The 15,551-nt window shown below is 43.9% G+C and overlaps 1 protein-coding gene across 2 annotated transcripts; it reads left to right on the top strand.

Moving 5' to 3' along the window:
* Positions 1 to 294: 294 nt before the first annotated feature.
* On the top strand, positions 295 to 15,168 carry ppp1r12c (protein phosphatase 1, regulatory subunit 12C). Of its 2 annotated transcripts, none has more exons than XM_085460423.1 (20): positions 295 to 645; positions 2,380 to 2,554; positions 2,647 to 2,777; positions 3,110 to 3,228; positions 4,311 to 4,470; positions 4,611 to 4,755; positions 4,840 to 4,914; positions 5,000 to 5,073; positions 5,181 to 5,293; positions 5,387 to 5,451; positions 5,866 to 5,996; positions 6,075 to 6,162; positions 6,329 to 6,446; positions 8,742 to 8,860; positions 9,502 to 9,545; positions 10,973 to 11,009; positions 11,196 to 11,309; positions 11,642 to 11,692; positions 12,519 to 12,569; positions 13,986 to 15,168. In XM_085460423.1, the coding sequence occupies exons 1-20, from the start codon at positions 455 to 457 to the stop codon at positions 14,070 to 14,072; spliced, it is 2,088 nt and encodes a 695-aa protein (XP_085316549.1). In that variant the 5' UTR covers positions 295 to 454; the 3' UTR covers positions 14,073 to 15,168. The 2 variants fall into 2 exon arrangements, with proteins under 2 accessions (XP_085316549.1, XP_085316550.1); XM_085460424.1 differs by having other exon boundaries at positions 296 to 645; positions 11,196 to 11,300.
* The last annotated feature ends 383 nt before the right edge of the window (positions 15,169 to 15,551 follow it).

Raw genomic sequence — 15,551 nt, 5'->3', positions numbered from 1 at the left:
AAAGAGTGTTTTGAGGTGGGTTTTTACAAACTGGTGCTTTTTAAATAGAACTGAGATGGTGTGAATTGTGACATGCATAGTGTTTCTAGCGCTTCTAGTATTTGTCCTCTCACTATTAAGTAAGCATTAGGCTAAAACGGACTATGAGAAACCACAATGTCAGGGAGTTCAGCAGCAGCTTTGCACAGTACCCAAGCATTAAACTATTTCTGTATTTCCTTTCCAGGGCCTGCTGCAAACGAAACCAGCGGTGGTGACGTCACGGGGGCAGGCCTGCACAGCTCTGCGCGCTCCTTGTGCCCGCGGGCACGAGCCAAGGCTCATTCTACTACGCAGAACGGAGCCCGGAGCTAGAGAACCAGGAAGTGAAAGCATACACATGGAGGGAGTGTCCGCCGCTGCTGCCTCTGTGTGTGTTTTATTTTTAAAAACACGGTCCTCCGCGGACGCATAAATGGGAGACGCGAGGACCAAGCGGCGGGAGCAGCTGAAGCGCTGGGCCGGCTCCTCCACCGACAGAGCCTCAGATGTGCCCAGGCTGAGGCGGCGGGGCGATGCCGGGAACGGAGGAGGGGAGCCCGAGGCCGAGCTCGACGACCCGCCGAAGGACCAGCCGCTATCTGGGGGAGGAGACGAGAGGCGACGGTCAGGAAACATCTCCTGTCAAACCGGCTAACAGCCTGCTAGCTTAGCTCCAACATCTGACGATAGGCTGAGGGAGGAATGCTGTGCGGGGGTTTGGGCTGTAGATGGGCTCGATAATAGAATCACACCACAGCAGAAAACACGCCCGCTCTACAGTCCTTTATTTAACATTTTAATGTTTATTTGTTGCCATGCATACTTTCAGAGGCCGGAATTTGCTGTGAGCGGTAGCTAGCTAGCCAAGTGTCTTAGGTGAAGGTTTTTATTTCCATCAGTCCCACCACTGCTGGTCTGAGATGGTCTAAAATCTCCTATTTTAAAGCGCATATATCATAATTCCTTTCGTTGTTTTCCAGCCTGCTATAACTTATACGATTTGCAGTGGTTGTTTTTATCCAGACGACCTTTAATGAGCCAGTTTCAAGTTAAAGAGCCTAATGCTAATCATAGTATTTGAGTAGTTATTGCCTAGTTGTCCGTCTGAGATGATGCAACATTATGAATATTGACGATGGAAACAAAGGTCAGTATTTATGATGACAGACACAAAAAGGCCTTTGCCAGTTTATTGAAGGCACATTTGTTTAACAAATTGAGGCTGATATAATACAAATGTGTTGCCATTGTCAAAAGATCCTGGAAAAAAAGGATCAAAAATTTGGCGGGGGGGATGTTTAGTTACAATGTTTCTGATAAAACATTATTAGATCTGTGATATACCGCAATACATAACAGAGACCGTAGATTAAATAAAGTAGTAAGACAAAACACATCCCAAGTTGCAGCGTTTCCATTAATGATTTAGCGGTGATGCAAGATCAGAAAGGATTATTTCTCTCCATCAGGTGTCACAGTTTTGACCTACAGCTGTGTGTTGTAGTACTGAAGACACTTGTCAGATGAGAGATGAAACATTCTCAAGAAACTTTAAGAAGTCCAGTCGCTTTTCTTTCCAAGCTCCTTAGATGACCCTGATCTGGATGACTAAAAGCCTATACAGACAATAACTTTATTCATACGCACCTGAAAATAGTCCCCAAGAAATCTTGTGGAAGTTTTTCAGTGGGTATTTCTCTGTTAGTCTTACAAGGATGTGAGGGATAAGTTGTAGGGTCTGTCAGAGTTTGCGTGGGTCCTGAAAGTATACAACGGACTTGTATTCAGTTGGGTTTGGTTGTAAATTTTTATAGATGCGTCACTGTGAGAATTTCACTATATTCGCCCCTTCCGCACATTTATTATGACATACCTTGTCATTCAATCAACTCTTTTAGTTCTTGTAGATCGTAAAATTGTAAAAAATCAAAAACTCCCAGCTGCATCGGCCCAACAAGCCATCAGTTTTAAGTTGCTGCGTATGGCTTATATAGCCAGTCACAAATCCATAACAGTAGCAGCACAGTTTACAGTTTATTTTGGCCTGATGAGAAAGCTCGGTACAATCAACACCCACTACATTTTGTTTCACACAGGTGGTGTCCTTCTGTTGATCAGTGCACTGCGTTTACACCACCTAGCTCAGTTGTTGAGGTCTCTTTTGTTGCAGTGTTCAGTTACATTCATTCAGTTCTACATCAAAACTTTCATTTTTCGGTTTGCACCTACACATTTCGGTTTACTTGAAACGATCATAGTTTCCCTTACAGCGTGTATTTCATTGTGAGTTTGGTCTGTATGGTGTGTATAAGAGCTGAATAGTGAATTCATGCAGCTGCCTGTCTCCTCTGTTTTCAGGAAAAAGGTGAAATTTGATATTGCTGCTGAGTTTCTCGCAGCCTGTGCCAGCGGAGACACGGAGGAGGCCAAGGTGATTTTGGAGGAGGCCAAACAGACTAAAAGAAGGAATGGCGAGGATACAGCAGCAATTATTAACTGCTCCAATGCAGACGGGATCACTGCTCTACACCAGGTGAAGCAGTTTCTCCCCCTGAGGTTTTATTGGCTCGTGAATAAAAAATTGTGCAGTTTCGTAATTTTTTTTTTTCCTCTCCTCTGACACAGGCCTGCATAGACGGCAGCATAGAAATTGTGACCTTCCTTTTGGAGCTGGGTGCCAGTGTGAACCAGGTTGACAATGAGGGATGGACGGCGCTACATGTTGCTGCCTCCTGCGGCCACGCTGACATCACAGAGTGTGTACAATAGCAGAACACAGCAGCTTTGCTTCTGTGTGTGTGTAGCTTCAGTGCCAGTCTTTCTGCAGTCAACAATACAAACATTGTTATCATGTTTGGCGGATGAAGCATGAGTGGGCTGTGCCAGCACACACACAGCTCACATTTAGAGAAAGAAAACTTTTTTCCATTTTATCATTTCAGTGTCATTTCAGTGACTAAGTGTTTTGTTCCAATGTGCATGCGCCACAAACACAGATAACATGACCAGAAGTCGTCTGTTTAAAGGTCATTGTGTTGGCCTTCTGAGGTTAAATGAATCGTCTCTACCTCCATGTTTGTTTTGTCAGGTTCCTCCTGCAGGAAGGTGCTTCTCTCACTGCTGTGAACTGTGATGGTGATGTTCCTGCGGACATTGCTCTGGATGAAACCACTGAGTCCCTACTTCAGAGTTACACTCGGAGACACGGTAAGTCTTTTTCTGTGTGTAGTTGGAAGGCGTTTCTTTGTGCAATCAAAGTTCTGGAGCTGTTCCTTTTGCATCCAAACGGTGTGAGACACGGTCATGTGCATGCAGCAGGTGCCATTAGTGAGCTTTGTGATCAGGATTTTGCGTGGCATACATTTTGTGACAGTTTATGTACTGAGTAGCACCATGTTGACAACTAAGGTCATCTCCATCAACGGGCTGGAGGTGACCTCATCTTCATGTTAAGGAATGTTGCTGGTCACAGATGTTGTTTCTGCAGCTACAATCCAGTGACCAAACAGGGGTCTTCAGAAAAAATAAGTCAGTGTATCAGGTCAGGAGCGCAACCAGAAGCATTTTCATCAATTAAGCTCTCCTGACATTATTAATTCATCCACTACTATCACACTTACAGCATTAGTTCTTCTGAAACTCTCAGAGGGAGAACATTTCCCACAAAAGATCTGAAGTGCAGTGCTGAGCATGATTTTCATCACGCTCCATCTTCCCCAGTCACCAAATTCGGCTCCGCAAAGTGAAGCTAAAGTTAAAATGTTTTTATTCAGCAAAGCGGAGGAGATCCAGTGATGTTTCTTTCCTGGGAGAGCTCCGCATGTAGCAGGAAGCTGAGTTTCACAGTACAAAGTGGCAGCTTTTAAAGGACAAAGTTGAATGGTTATGATTTGTGCTTTTTATTGGAGGGTGACTTGTATGTTTGTGTGTCTGAAACTTTAATCAACTTATTTCTCATCAATGGAACTTTAACAGCTGCAACTGCATTCAAACTTGACTTGGCCCAGTTATGGCCCATACATGTTTCTGTTAGTGGTGCTGGCTAAAATGTGAAAAAACTGGAAACTTTGTTTCTCGGTGGTTGCCTTTTTTGTACATGTGTGTGATGCGTGTATGCGGATGGCGTTCATCCTAGATGGTAATGGGACTTAATTTCAAAGTTATAGGCTGGACACTTGAGGATTTAGCTTTAGAGCTAAGACGCTAGGATGACAAGTCCTCCAATCTTTAGACAGAAATTCATAAAAAAAACAGGAAACACGTTAATTTGACATTGTGTGTTTGTTCAGGTGTGGACGTGGAGTCAGCTAAACGTCGGGAGGAGGAGCAAATCATGGCAGACGCCCGCACGTGGCTGACTGAGGGCCTGCCTGCTGACGTGCGACACCCAAAGACTGGAGCCACCCCGCTGCACGTGGCTGCAGCCAAAGGCTACCTCGAGGCCCTGAAGTAAACATTTCTGACTTATTGTGTTGTAGATCTTTGACATTAAGCTTAAAATCAGATTTTAAGTGAGGGTAGGTGTTTGTCTGGACTGTGCTCTTCTTCTATTCAGTAGTTTGACTTTATATCTTCCTTTGCTGTTCCAGGATACTCTGTCAGTGCGGGCTGGATGTGTCAGCTGTGGACTTTGATGGCTGGACACCCCTCCATGCTGCAGCTCACTGGGGTCAGGGGGAGGCCTGTCGCATCCTGGCTGAACAGCTGTGCAATATGGAAGCTCGCAGCAAAGGGGTGAGTCCCGGATAAAGAAAACTTATCTTCCTGCATCAAATTCATCTAGTCAGCCTCTTTAACAGTTTGCTTGAATACTTTTAGGGTCAGACCCCATTTGATGTTGCTGATGAAAGCGTTTCAGAGCTCCTGGAGGAATTATCTCAAAAACAAGCCAATGTAAGTTTGTCTTTACCTCATATTGTGCATTTATGTAATCTGGTAGTTTGGGTTTCTTGATTGTGCCTCTCTTTTTCTTTCATAGTGGCTTAATGAGAGGTCAGTATTGGACAGGCAACCGGGGTCCAACGCTACGAATGCACAAAACAAGCGGCGGAGGTTAATAATCATCTGTTTCTTATCCAGAATTAAATAAAAATTCTTTCGTTTCAAAGCAAAAGTTACAAATTGCCACGTGACTTGTGTCTCCCTTATTGTACCTGCAGGAGCTCGGTGTGCAGGATGAGCAGCAGAGAAAAGATGACTTTACAAGACCAGTCTAAGGAGCGGGGCATTTCAGGAGGCTTGGACCTGAGCGAGGAGAAAGAGAGCAGCCCCGGTAAACCTCCCTGGTCATGAGTACTGCATGCTCTGTAAATCAGCATCAGTGTGCTGATTGTAGTGAATGATGCCGATTCCTGTTTTTGTGCAGAAAGCTCAACTGTCTCCAGTCCCGATACAGAGAGTGCGACGTCTGCTGTCACTCCGGCCGACAAGGTAAAAAATCAGAGTTTATCTTACAGGATGTTTCATTTTCAGCAGGTGTTAGGTAATGGTGTGTAGCGCATGTGATCAGATATGATAAAACATGTTGCAGTAAAGAGTTGTGCTACTGCTTTTAAATGAGCCCAAAACTAGTTTATTGAAACTACTTATTCAAAGCTGAAGCTTGTGCTGAGCAAGCAGCAGCATGCAAGGCTGGAGTGCAAAAGAATGCAGTTTCTCTGATTCATACCTGAGGCTGGGTCCCCCCCCAATGAAGGATAAGCATGCCAAGTAAAAAAACAAAGAATACATTTCAACACATGCTGATATTAGCGTTTTTTATTTTTTCACTCGGGTCATAAATCTGATTCTGAAATGGTGACATATAATCCGTTGTCCTTTTTTCTTCTCTCCTATGTGATCCAGACACCAACAAATAAACAAGAGGAGGAGAAGGAGCAGGACAAGGCGAGCCGCACTGCCAGAGTACAACCCACCCCTCAGACGAAGGACGCTGCCGCAGATAGTCCCAACGCTCCCAACGCTGACAGGCGCAAGTAAGAGAAACAAACACTTTACTAACAGTGAAAATGCTTTGAAAAGTGTCTGATGAGGGAAGTCGTTTGTGTGTTTAGATTCCAGGCCCCAGCGAGAGACGAAGAGTCCGAGTCTCAGAGGAAAGCTCGCTCTAAGCTGTTGCGGCAGACTCGCCGCCCCACACAGGTAATACTTCTTATCCAGATTCAGTACATGAGTTTGGGGAAGAGTGAATAATTTACTAGGATGATTTTAAGAGCATCACACTGCTGCACCAGTGCTGAGTTAGCAGCAGTGTACTGCAATGTTTTTAATTCCTCTTGGCGGTTTTGTTTGTGCTCTGTGCATGCAGGGTGTGACTCTAACGGACCTCAAAGAAGCTGAGAAGTGTGTGGCTAAATCTGGCGATTCTTCACCTCGAACCATCCAGCCGGTCAGCCCCCTCGTCACCATCACGACTGCAGAAAGAGGTGAGTGACACAGACAGCTAAGAACCCAAAAACTGGATAAATTCAGAAGAATTTCATAATTTTCACTATAAAAGTTATTGTTGTGTGTCTGTGTAGCACCAAAGTTTAAAAAGGAATTAAACCAAAGAAGTGCGGCACATCTGCGATCAGCAATGTCAGAATTATCTTCCAAGTTCTGTTAAAACTGAGGGAGCTGGTGTGTATACAGCCTGAAAGGGGACGTGACTTAATCCTGTGTTTTTACGAATCGCCAACAGGGGGCGCCTCATTTGGTTGTAAAAAGAAGCCACGTTGTATGAAAGCGTATGGGGAACATGAAACCATTTATCACTTGACTTCTGTAAACTTTAACATAGACGACTTTATTGGGTCAGTCACAAGTTTCTTAGTGAGTCCGACTTGTGTCTGCTCGTCCTGTCTGAATATTTCTGGCAGTGCTTTCGCTTCCTCTTTTTCAGCAGATACAGTCATTGCATCTAATCTGTCAGATCAGTTAACTTTTAAAACTTAAACGTAGAATCATCATATGAATATTTAATACCCAAAGTGTAAGAACAGCTGTTAACTTGTCACTTCAAATGTAAGAATCTTGCTGACTTTTCAGCATTAGTCTTTTTCCAACTGCTGCTTTCCTGCCGGCGTCCCTCCTCAGGATTGTTTAAACATTCAGGTATGCGTGTTATGCAGGTGAAGCAACCGATAGCTCGGATTCTGGAGTAGGATGTCTGTTCTCTGCACCTGCATGTACGGCACGGTCAGATATATGTCGCCATGATCACACCCAGATTCAAAATGCCAGGCTCGCGACTTCACAACTGTGACATCACGGTGGCTGTGTCCATCTTTAATATGCAGTCTGTAGTCAAAGATGAATATGAGTCTGAGAAAAACTGAAAATCAGGTCAGAAGTCCAGCTACGACTGTTCGGTTAGGGGTGTAAAACTAATTTTAGACCGCAGGCCACGTATGACCCTAGTTTGAGCTTAAGTAGGTCATACCAGTAAAGCCACTGTATACAAACATCTGCAACTTGTGTCGTCTTCTTTTAGTGTTAACAGGTTTAGTTACACATTTAATTGCTTAAGAAAAATAAATGCGATTTGCAAAAATGCATTTCAGTTTATACACATTATAAAGAAATGGTGTTGCAGGAAATAAAAGAAGCGCATCAGCGTGGGCACTGTGTGCTAAAGGTTGCAGGAAAAAGTCTCAACACTCAGACTCTATCCTGTTTACAATAAAACCAACACAAAAAAATAGTTTTAACTAACAGAAAACGTTTGTTTGTTTGTACCCACGGACCCATTCACGGAAAGACAAACAACAACGAAACAGCAGGAGCTTCTCAGTTTAATTTAATAATAACAATAGTTAATAAAAGTAATGGCAAAAATACAGTCAGTCTAACATTTGTGTCATTATTTTCAATTTTCACATTTTTCAAAGGCCATCCAGTGGGTCAGGTTGGAGCCTGTGGGAGGGTGTAGCTTGTACCATATGTTACAGGGTTTCCAGGGAGCAGTTCATTTAGGACAACAAGCAGCAAAGAGGTGCACCGAACGCAACGAGTTACAGGGAAAATCAGCCAGACTCAGCAGTCCCACCGCTGAGTCCTGATTTATTGGTTAAAATATCTTTAAAATATTTAAAGACTCCTTAAAAAACTCAAAGTGAAATACTTGGAAACTACCTGAGCATGGCGAAACCCACCATACGCGTTTGCTGTTTGTGTGGCTGGAAGTCTTACATCGCCTCTGTTTACAGTAAGACTCCCACAATATAAGTGACATATGAGGCAGCTTTTGGGTGGAGTGCTCTTAAGGGCAGCGTCTTAAAGGAAATGATGGTTTCTCACATACTGCGAAGGCTAGTGCTGCTTGTGCTGTGTTTCTATGGGTAGATAGGGCGGCTACTGCATACTCAAACTCATTGAGCTGCGGTAGAAACCATCTGACCCATTTATCGTACTTTTATCACTCAGCACGCTCCACCCGTGTTTTGTGGGGGGTTTTTGGTGCAGTTCACCATCTGATATGATGAAGCAAAATCAGTTTTTAAAGTTAAGTTGCAAGAACATTCAGTTCAAAGCCCAAACCAGCAGTTTGTGTTGTCTGAACTCATTCCTCACAAGCCTCGACGTGCAGTGATCTGAGATGAAGCCAGGAGGCAAAGATAAGGCGGCTATGGCGCCAAGTTTAATTTGGAAACGAATCTACGTTTATGCATCGCTACGATGCCTCTGCCTGAACTCCACACGCCTCACGAGCGTTTTCTGTTGACCTCCTTGTGTTTCAGACACAGACCCACAGGTGAAGCAGGAGGAGCCGGAGGGAGACAAGCGTCTGCAAGCAAAGGACAGGCGGAGAGTGAGGAGGGAAAGACGCTCCACCGGCGTCGTTAAGCCGGGGGAAGAGGTGAGAGCGGTGCAGATAAAGTAATTTCCCAGTCTTCCTTCCTGTTTTCCACAGCACTGAAGTTGGTGAGAGGGCAACCTTATGAGTCATTGTGTAACTCAAGACATAAACAAACAGTGAGCAAAGCCATTTTAGATCCTGTACTGTAGACATCATGTGAGTTTGACGTCACATCGTCAGGTGTGCGCCACGGTCTTTGTGGCGCTTAGGCCGGCCACCTGTTGACTTTTATAACCTGGCACTGTGCGCCCCATCCTGAGTGTCTTGAAGACAAGATATTCCAGCACAAAAGCTCAGAGACGCTTAAATAGAGGAGACTGTGTGATAGCGATAGATCGTGTATTAGCGCATCGAAAACCTGCAGCTCGGTAGCTCAAGATAAATGCGACGACCAGGCGAGCTGATAAGGGTTTAGAGCAGTGAGCGAATGAGGCAACTGCCTCGAGTCATGAGCACATCTGGGCTACTTCCTGTTGTGTCAGAAACAGCAGCTTCGGGGAAGCAGGCTGTTTTTAATAAAAGAAATAAACATCCTGCTGCTGTAATGTGTGAATGTTTGCATTCGAATCTCATTTATATGAAACAAGATGGATATTTGAGTCGGTTGTTGAAGTCTTAACTGTGAATATCTTGTTTTGCAGAACGAGGACAACGTTCATCCAGATGATAAAAACAGTACAACCCTGTGAGTCTCATTCATTCTTGTGTGTCATGCATTTCTTTTATTTCACACACGTGCAAATGAAATAATTTGTTTTCTGTACATTTATTTCATGCATCTCTATATTTTTTTCCCGCTTTTGATCCTGATGTCTGAAATAAATGTCTGCATTTCAGATGTAATGAGCTGTATTCTCTGACTGTGAACCGGCATTTCTGCTGGTTTGAATTGTTGATGATTTGGTGAGATCCTGAAATGTTTTGGTTCTCCAAACAACGCGTTCACACCCGTCCAGGAGCAGATTTGTTCAGTGTGAACAAGATTAAATGATGGATGTCATTTAGGAGGAGGATTAGGCAGAGAGAATACGATCTTTTCTAGACTCATTAGTTTTACAGCGACGCCTGTTTGAGGCGGGAGGGAATAATTCGCCCGGTGTGACACATTCCTCGATGCTGCGCCTAAATAATTATAAATGAAATAAAAGAAATTACGCCACTGTGATGTGACACAGCCAGCAGGATTGTCAAGTGAGCCTTACCTGAAATAGTCCTCACCGCTGCCTCTTTAACGAACGCTAAAATTAGCAGATTAATATTTGAAGTGCATGTGCATCCTTTTCTTTACCCTTTTTTTTTTTGTTGTTCATACAATCTTGTTGATCTGCATCTTGCTCTGAATATGAGTAAATGATTAGAGCGTATAAATATTGAGGTCAGATCTTAGAAATTTTACACAAAGCTGTCATTTTCCTGCTTTTGTCATTTTATTCCCCTGACTTTTGCTGGTTCTGCTTCTTTTCCCTTTTTGATGATTGGTCGCCCGTCACCGTGTGCGCTGCTTTTTTCCTCCCGTTGTTTGGTAGGAGGAGCAAAAATGGCTCTTTTGATAGGGAAGGTTACCGACGCACGCCTTAGTAGAAAAGCAGATGGAAAATAATTTCTTTTTTTGCTTGTTTATTTGTGGGGGTTTGCTTTTCTTCATATTTTAGTGATTTCAGACATGCCATAGAACCTGTTGTTAGGGGAGCGGTCTTTAAACCTTGTCTGGCTTGTCCTGAGAAACGATCACGTCACGTACACCCAGCACTGTTTATTAAAAACAGACAAATTCACTGAAAGGCACAAATCATGAGTGCAGCAGTGTCGCAAAACTTCGTTCCTCCTTCGTTCGGCGGCTCCCTTTTGGAGTGATCATCTGGTCCGTTCACTTGGCTTCTCCTCTGTCCTCCTTCGCTTCCACGAATCTTCTCTTTGGTTTGCTTCTCTTGCTTCGCAGCGCCATCTTTGCCTCTACATCCACGAGTCCAGACCATCTAAGACTTGCCTCTTTCTTTCTTTGGTTTCTCCTCTGATTTACTCGATTGTGTTCCTGCATTCAGAGAACAAGGTCCATACGATTTGTGATGTGTTTTGATATCATGGAGGGATCTCTCTTATGTGTCTCTGCAGTGGGAGTCAGCTGTCAGATGCATCTGATTATAGACCGGTACGTAGCCGACCTTCACCACACACACCAGAAAACCAGCCTCAAGGCTGAAACCGATATGTAGCTCACTAAATCCAGGACCACAGACTGAAACCTCAACCAACTGTTTCCACCTGGTCACCTGAAACAAACACACACTTGTATTTTCTTGCAAATCCTTCACTAATGTGTTGTGTTTCCCTTCAGCTGTACTTCAAGATGCTGCAGGAGAATGTGTCTCTGAAGGAGAAGCTGCAGGAGATGGAGCTGCAGCTCAGCCAAAACAAAGTGGAGCTGGAGAGACTCCGACAGGTTGGGCAGGTTTGCTGATGCCTCTGACATTTAAGCAGCGTGTGAGGTGTTATTTAAAAACAGGGACGTGCTCTCTGGGCTTTGCCATCGTGTCAGCCAAAGTAAGCAGAGGAAACCAGAACTAGGCTTCAAAGTCACAGCGAGACGCCGATGCTCTAAATGACAGGAACATCCAGAATATAAGATGAAGATTATTTGAGCTGTGAATCATGCAAAGCTATTCTAGAGCCCAAGAGTAAAACATCGAGCTAAAAGAGCAACATTTTATTTTGTTAGTTTGTCATCAGCTCTCACATTACATCCGTGCACCTGAATAAAATCATCATTTCTGTGTGTGGCAGAGTCAGGAGAGCAGCACAGACCGGCCGGCCCTGCTGGAGCTGGAGAGATATGTAAGTTGTTTTTTGCTTGTTTGCGGTTGGCTGGTGTTGGCTTTTTGTTTTGTTTTTTTAGCTGGGAAAATCCCCTGAGATCAAAATCTTTTTCAAGAATTCACACCATCAGAAGCTTAAAAAAATAAATTCATTAAATCGAGCGTAACAAAAATGGACATGGTGCAGTAACAAAGGATAATAAAACACAAAAGGTATAAAATAGGAAGAGCACCTCCAGTCTGTGCTTACAGAATGTTTTAGAAGAGCTTTGAGCTTTCAACAGGGAACAAAATCATCAAGCTGCATGTCTTGGCACATCACATCCGCCTCCTAGATGTTGTCAGTCTAGATATGCAGGCTCGCCACCTACGGTGCTGTGCAAAAGTCTCGAGCCACCCAAGACAACTGTAGATACATCTGCAAAATATCTTTAAGGAGTCTTCAGGAAAGGTTCTCCACTCACTCACTCACTTCTCTCCATGCTGGCGGCCTTTTCTGTTTATTTCTCTGTCAACATGAACATTTCCTGAGTTCTCAGATACCGAAGCATCTGAAGTGTGAGACCTTTCAGTTTCTGTCCCCTCCTAAAGTGTGTTGTTTGAGACTTATTTGTGACTGACGATGAAACTAAGCCTTTATTTCCTGTTAAAACTGTGGGGGCTGAGTATTTTCTGTGTTCATAGCTATCTTGGAAGTTGTGATCAAATATGAGGTCAGAGTGTGGGGGCACATTAACAGCTCTGCAGGCTCTGCAGTGCGTGAAACCCCGGTTGAAACCTCAGTTTCACACACATTTGCTCCGGCTGCTTCAGCCAGTTTGATGTGCCGCTGTTCTTGTTCACAGGAGAAGCTGAAGCTCCAGAGGAAAGCAGGGGAACTGGAAGACGAGCTGAAGGTACAGATGTTCACTTCAGAGCTGAAAGCCGACTGATAACAAACGAGAGCAGAATAGGAACCACTTTAGGGCTGCGACACACAAATCGAAACGAAAGCAGTGAGCTGTGTGAGCAGTGACACGCTCAGTTATTCTGTCATACGCCGTGACCTCAGAAGCTTCTAGAAAGCTAGAAGCTTTTAATCCTTCGATACATCAGTTTATTGAGACTGAGATGTGTTTGTGCGGCTGTATGAAGTTTGGCGTGAGCCTCTGAGAAATGGCGTTCACTGGATAGTAAATGAAAAGCTCAATGAAAACAAAATAAACTTTTTTTTTTTTTAACCCCACAAAAATAAAACCAGTAAACTAACGCTGGTATTTTTAGTCAGTTAAGTTTGTCCCAAAATGCGTCACGTCTGCCTACATTACTGAGTGGCACGCGTGCTTGTGTAGTCAGTAATGTAGGCAGGTGGGAGCTGAATTCTTGTGCTCTGTAAGATCTGGTGAGACCAGTTTGTAATGCAGATGTGATAACACACACGTTTCTGCAGGATGAAGGAGTCGCCACTAAAACGTTTCTTACAATGACCTACATCAGAAGATGGAAGTAGCCGCCCTGTTTTGGGTGGCAGGGCGGAGCTGGCGGGCTGCATTCACGTGTGTGAAACAGGCAGACGTGGATACCTGCTAATTAGTGCTGAGTAGCACACTGATAAAACTCTAGATATCAGTCAGCAAACATGTGATTTGTTAGATAATCCCATTAAAAATGCTCCAAAAGACGCAAACGAGTCCGAGAAGTTCAGTTTGGTGACCCCAGCTGGCGAGGGTGAGGGAACCTATCCGTAAAGACCGAAGCCTTTTTTTATTGCAGGCTGCAAACGTGATTATTCCTGATGTAACGCTGGCTATTGTGAGCGTTTTGTGACCTCGACACGTACGTTTTCAGCCCAGAGGTCGAAGCTTGTGTTTGTGCAGTCTCAGCAAATTCTGCAGAGCTCCACAGTTTCCCGTAATGATTGAACTCATGTGACCCGCGAGGACCCTCGTGTCCTGAACTGTGACACGGCTGTGGTGGTTCAGATTACAGATTCAGATTTTTCTAAGGTCACGTAAACAATCCAGGAGCCCAGATGTCCAGCCGGATAAATCAATAGGGAAAGAAGGAGCTTAGAAGGATAGAAAAAGGTAACGTAACAACTTATTGCCGCTTAATGAAACTAATGATTCGCTGAGTCTTTATTAAAGAATGAAAGGAGGTTTAAGACGGGCTACAAAAATCTGTTTACAGTAGCTGTAAATCTCTACAGTAGACGTGTGAAATGCCCTGTAGATTGGAAGTGCATCAGGCCAGCTGTGTTTTGTCTCTTTAAGGCAGAGTTCGTCTTTCTAAGAGCGTTGAGGCTAAAGCGATGTCTCCTGATGTGTCTGCAGGTTCTCGGGGACCTCCGAGCTGACAACCAGAGGCTCAAGGATGAGAACGCCGCTCTGATTCGAGTCATTAGCAAACTCTCGAGATGAACCTGTGACAGAAAATATTCACCTCCATGGACGTAACAAGTATTACAGGATGTATTTTTTTGTCCAGCACGGACGACACAAACGAGGAAGAGACACACACTGCACAACTTTCAACAGTAACTGGAGTAACGTCATTTTCAGGGTTATTGTCTGTGTTTGGGCCTTTTATGTTTTGGCAGATCTACTGTAAACCAAGCTGAACTTCACCTCCTGTGGACGGACAGGATGTCCCTGCTTCCCACTCCCACATTTTTTTTTTTTAAATAAGTTTTTATTGTTGTATTTTTAAAAAAAAAAGAAATTAAATATTTTAATGTGCTTCGCTCTGGTGAAACTTTGTATTAAGAGACTTAAAGCCATGCACAGTGAGAGCTCAGTGTGTTTTTAGACGGGGTGAAAGATTTGCATAAGAGCCAGTCAGGTGTGCGGGGTGGTCACAAATAACGTCAACGTGCCAAAAACCAGCCCCGGTTGTTTTTTAATGTCCTTTTGGGGGGAAAACCTCAAGCGGTCAGTGTTGTTTCTCAGGACGAGTCTTGGGCCGATGCTTTCTGTTTTTAGCTGGCTGCTGTAGAAGATGGACCAAATTCGCACATCTCCCGGCTCCTCTGGATGTATGTGAAACATTTATGTTCAGGGGCCGGCCGTCCTGAGGACATGATGTAAAGGTGTAGTCGCAGCTTCAGGAGAGTTTTGGGTGCTAATCATGGACGTCAGGCACAGCTCATGTTCAGAGGGACGTTTACAGAAAATATTTGTCACACAGGTATTTCAGGAGGCGGAGGACGCATGCTCCAACTTAACTGTTCTTTACTCGTAGTTCTATTTTGCCATTTTTGACTGGATGCTTGTGAAAGCCCCACCCCCAGCTAAGTATTCACCATGTGACAGACGGCCGTTGTCCAACAGGAAGGCCGGATGGGTCAGTTTTTGAATGTTTACTTCAATTTTAAAGATAAAACCAACCACAACAAATGCATGTTATATTGTATTTTGATGCCGTGCCTTTCGATATGCATTTGTAAGTAATATTTCTATTTTGCTTTGGCAGTGTACACTGTTGAGTATAAAATACAGTATGGGCTTAAATGTTGAAGTATCTGTTGTTTGTTTTTGTTGATAAAGAGCAATCCCACATTACATGTGAATAAAACATCGAGGCCCACATTTTATTTAAGTTTTCACTCTCAACTTCTTAATAATATTTCAAAACTCTTAAACGGCTCTCGGGTCCAGTGGATCTGATTTTGCCCATAAATCATTAGAATTCTGCTAAAGCATCCTGATTGCTCAGTTAAGGATTTACAGGAGACACCCCCTCCATGGCGCCTGTTTTCAAACGATAATTAGACCTTGTGAGTGTAATTATACCACAACAGAAGTTCAGGAGGCAGCTCACTTCATGCCTGAACTTAAAAGACGCAGTGACATTCCTGAGACTCTCGGGAACGTGTTTTTCTACACGTTAACCTACAAAGT

This window comes from Copadichromis virginalis, linkage group LG6 (genome assembly GCF_057382275.1).
Source record: "Copadichromis virginalis isolate Kocher_CV1m ecotype Utaka linkage group LG6, C_Virginalis_male_GT1.1, whole genome shotgun sequence".
Taxonomy (NCBI): Eukaryota; Metazoa; Chordata; class Actinopteri; order Cichliformes; family Cichlidae; genus Copadichromis; species Copadichromis virginalis.
Note: the sequence above shows the minus strand (reverse complement) of the source record. Positions and strands in the feature narration are given on the sequence as shown.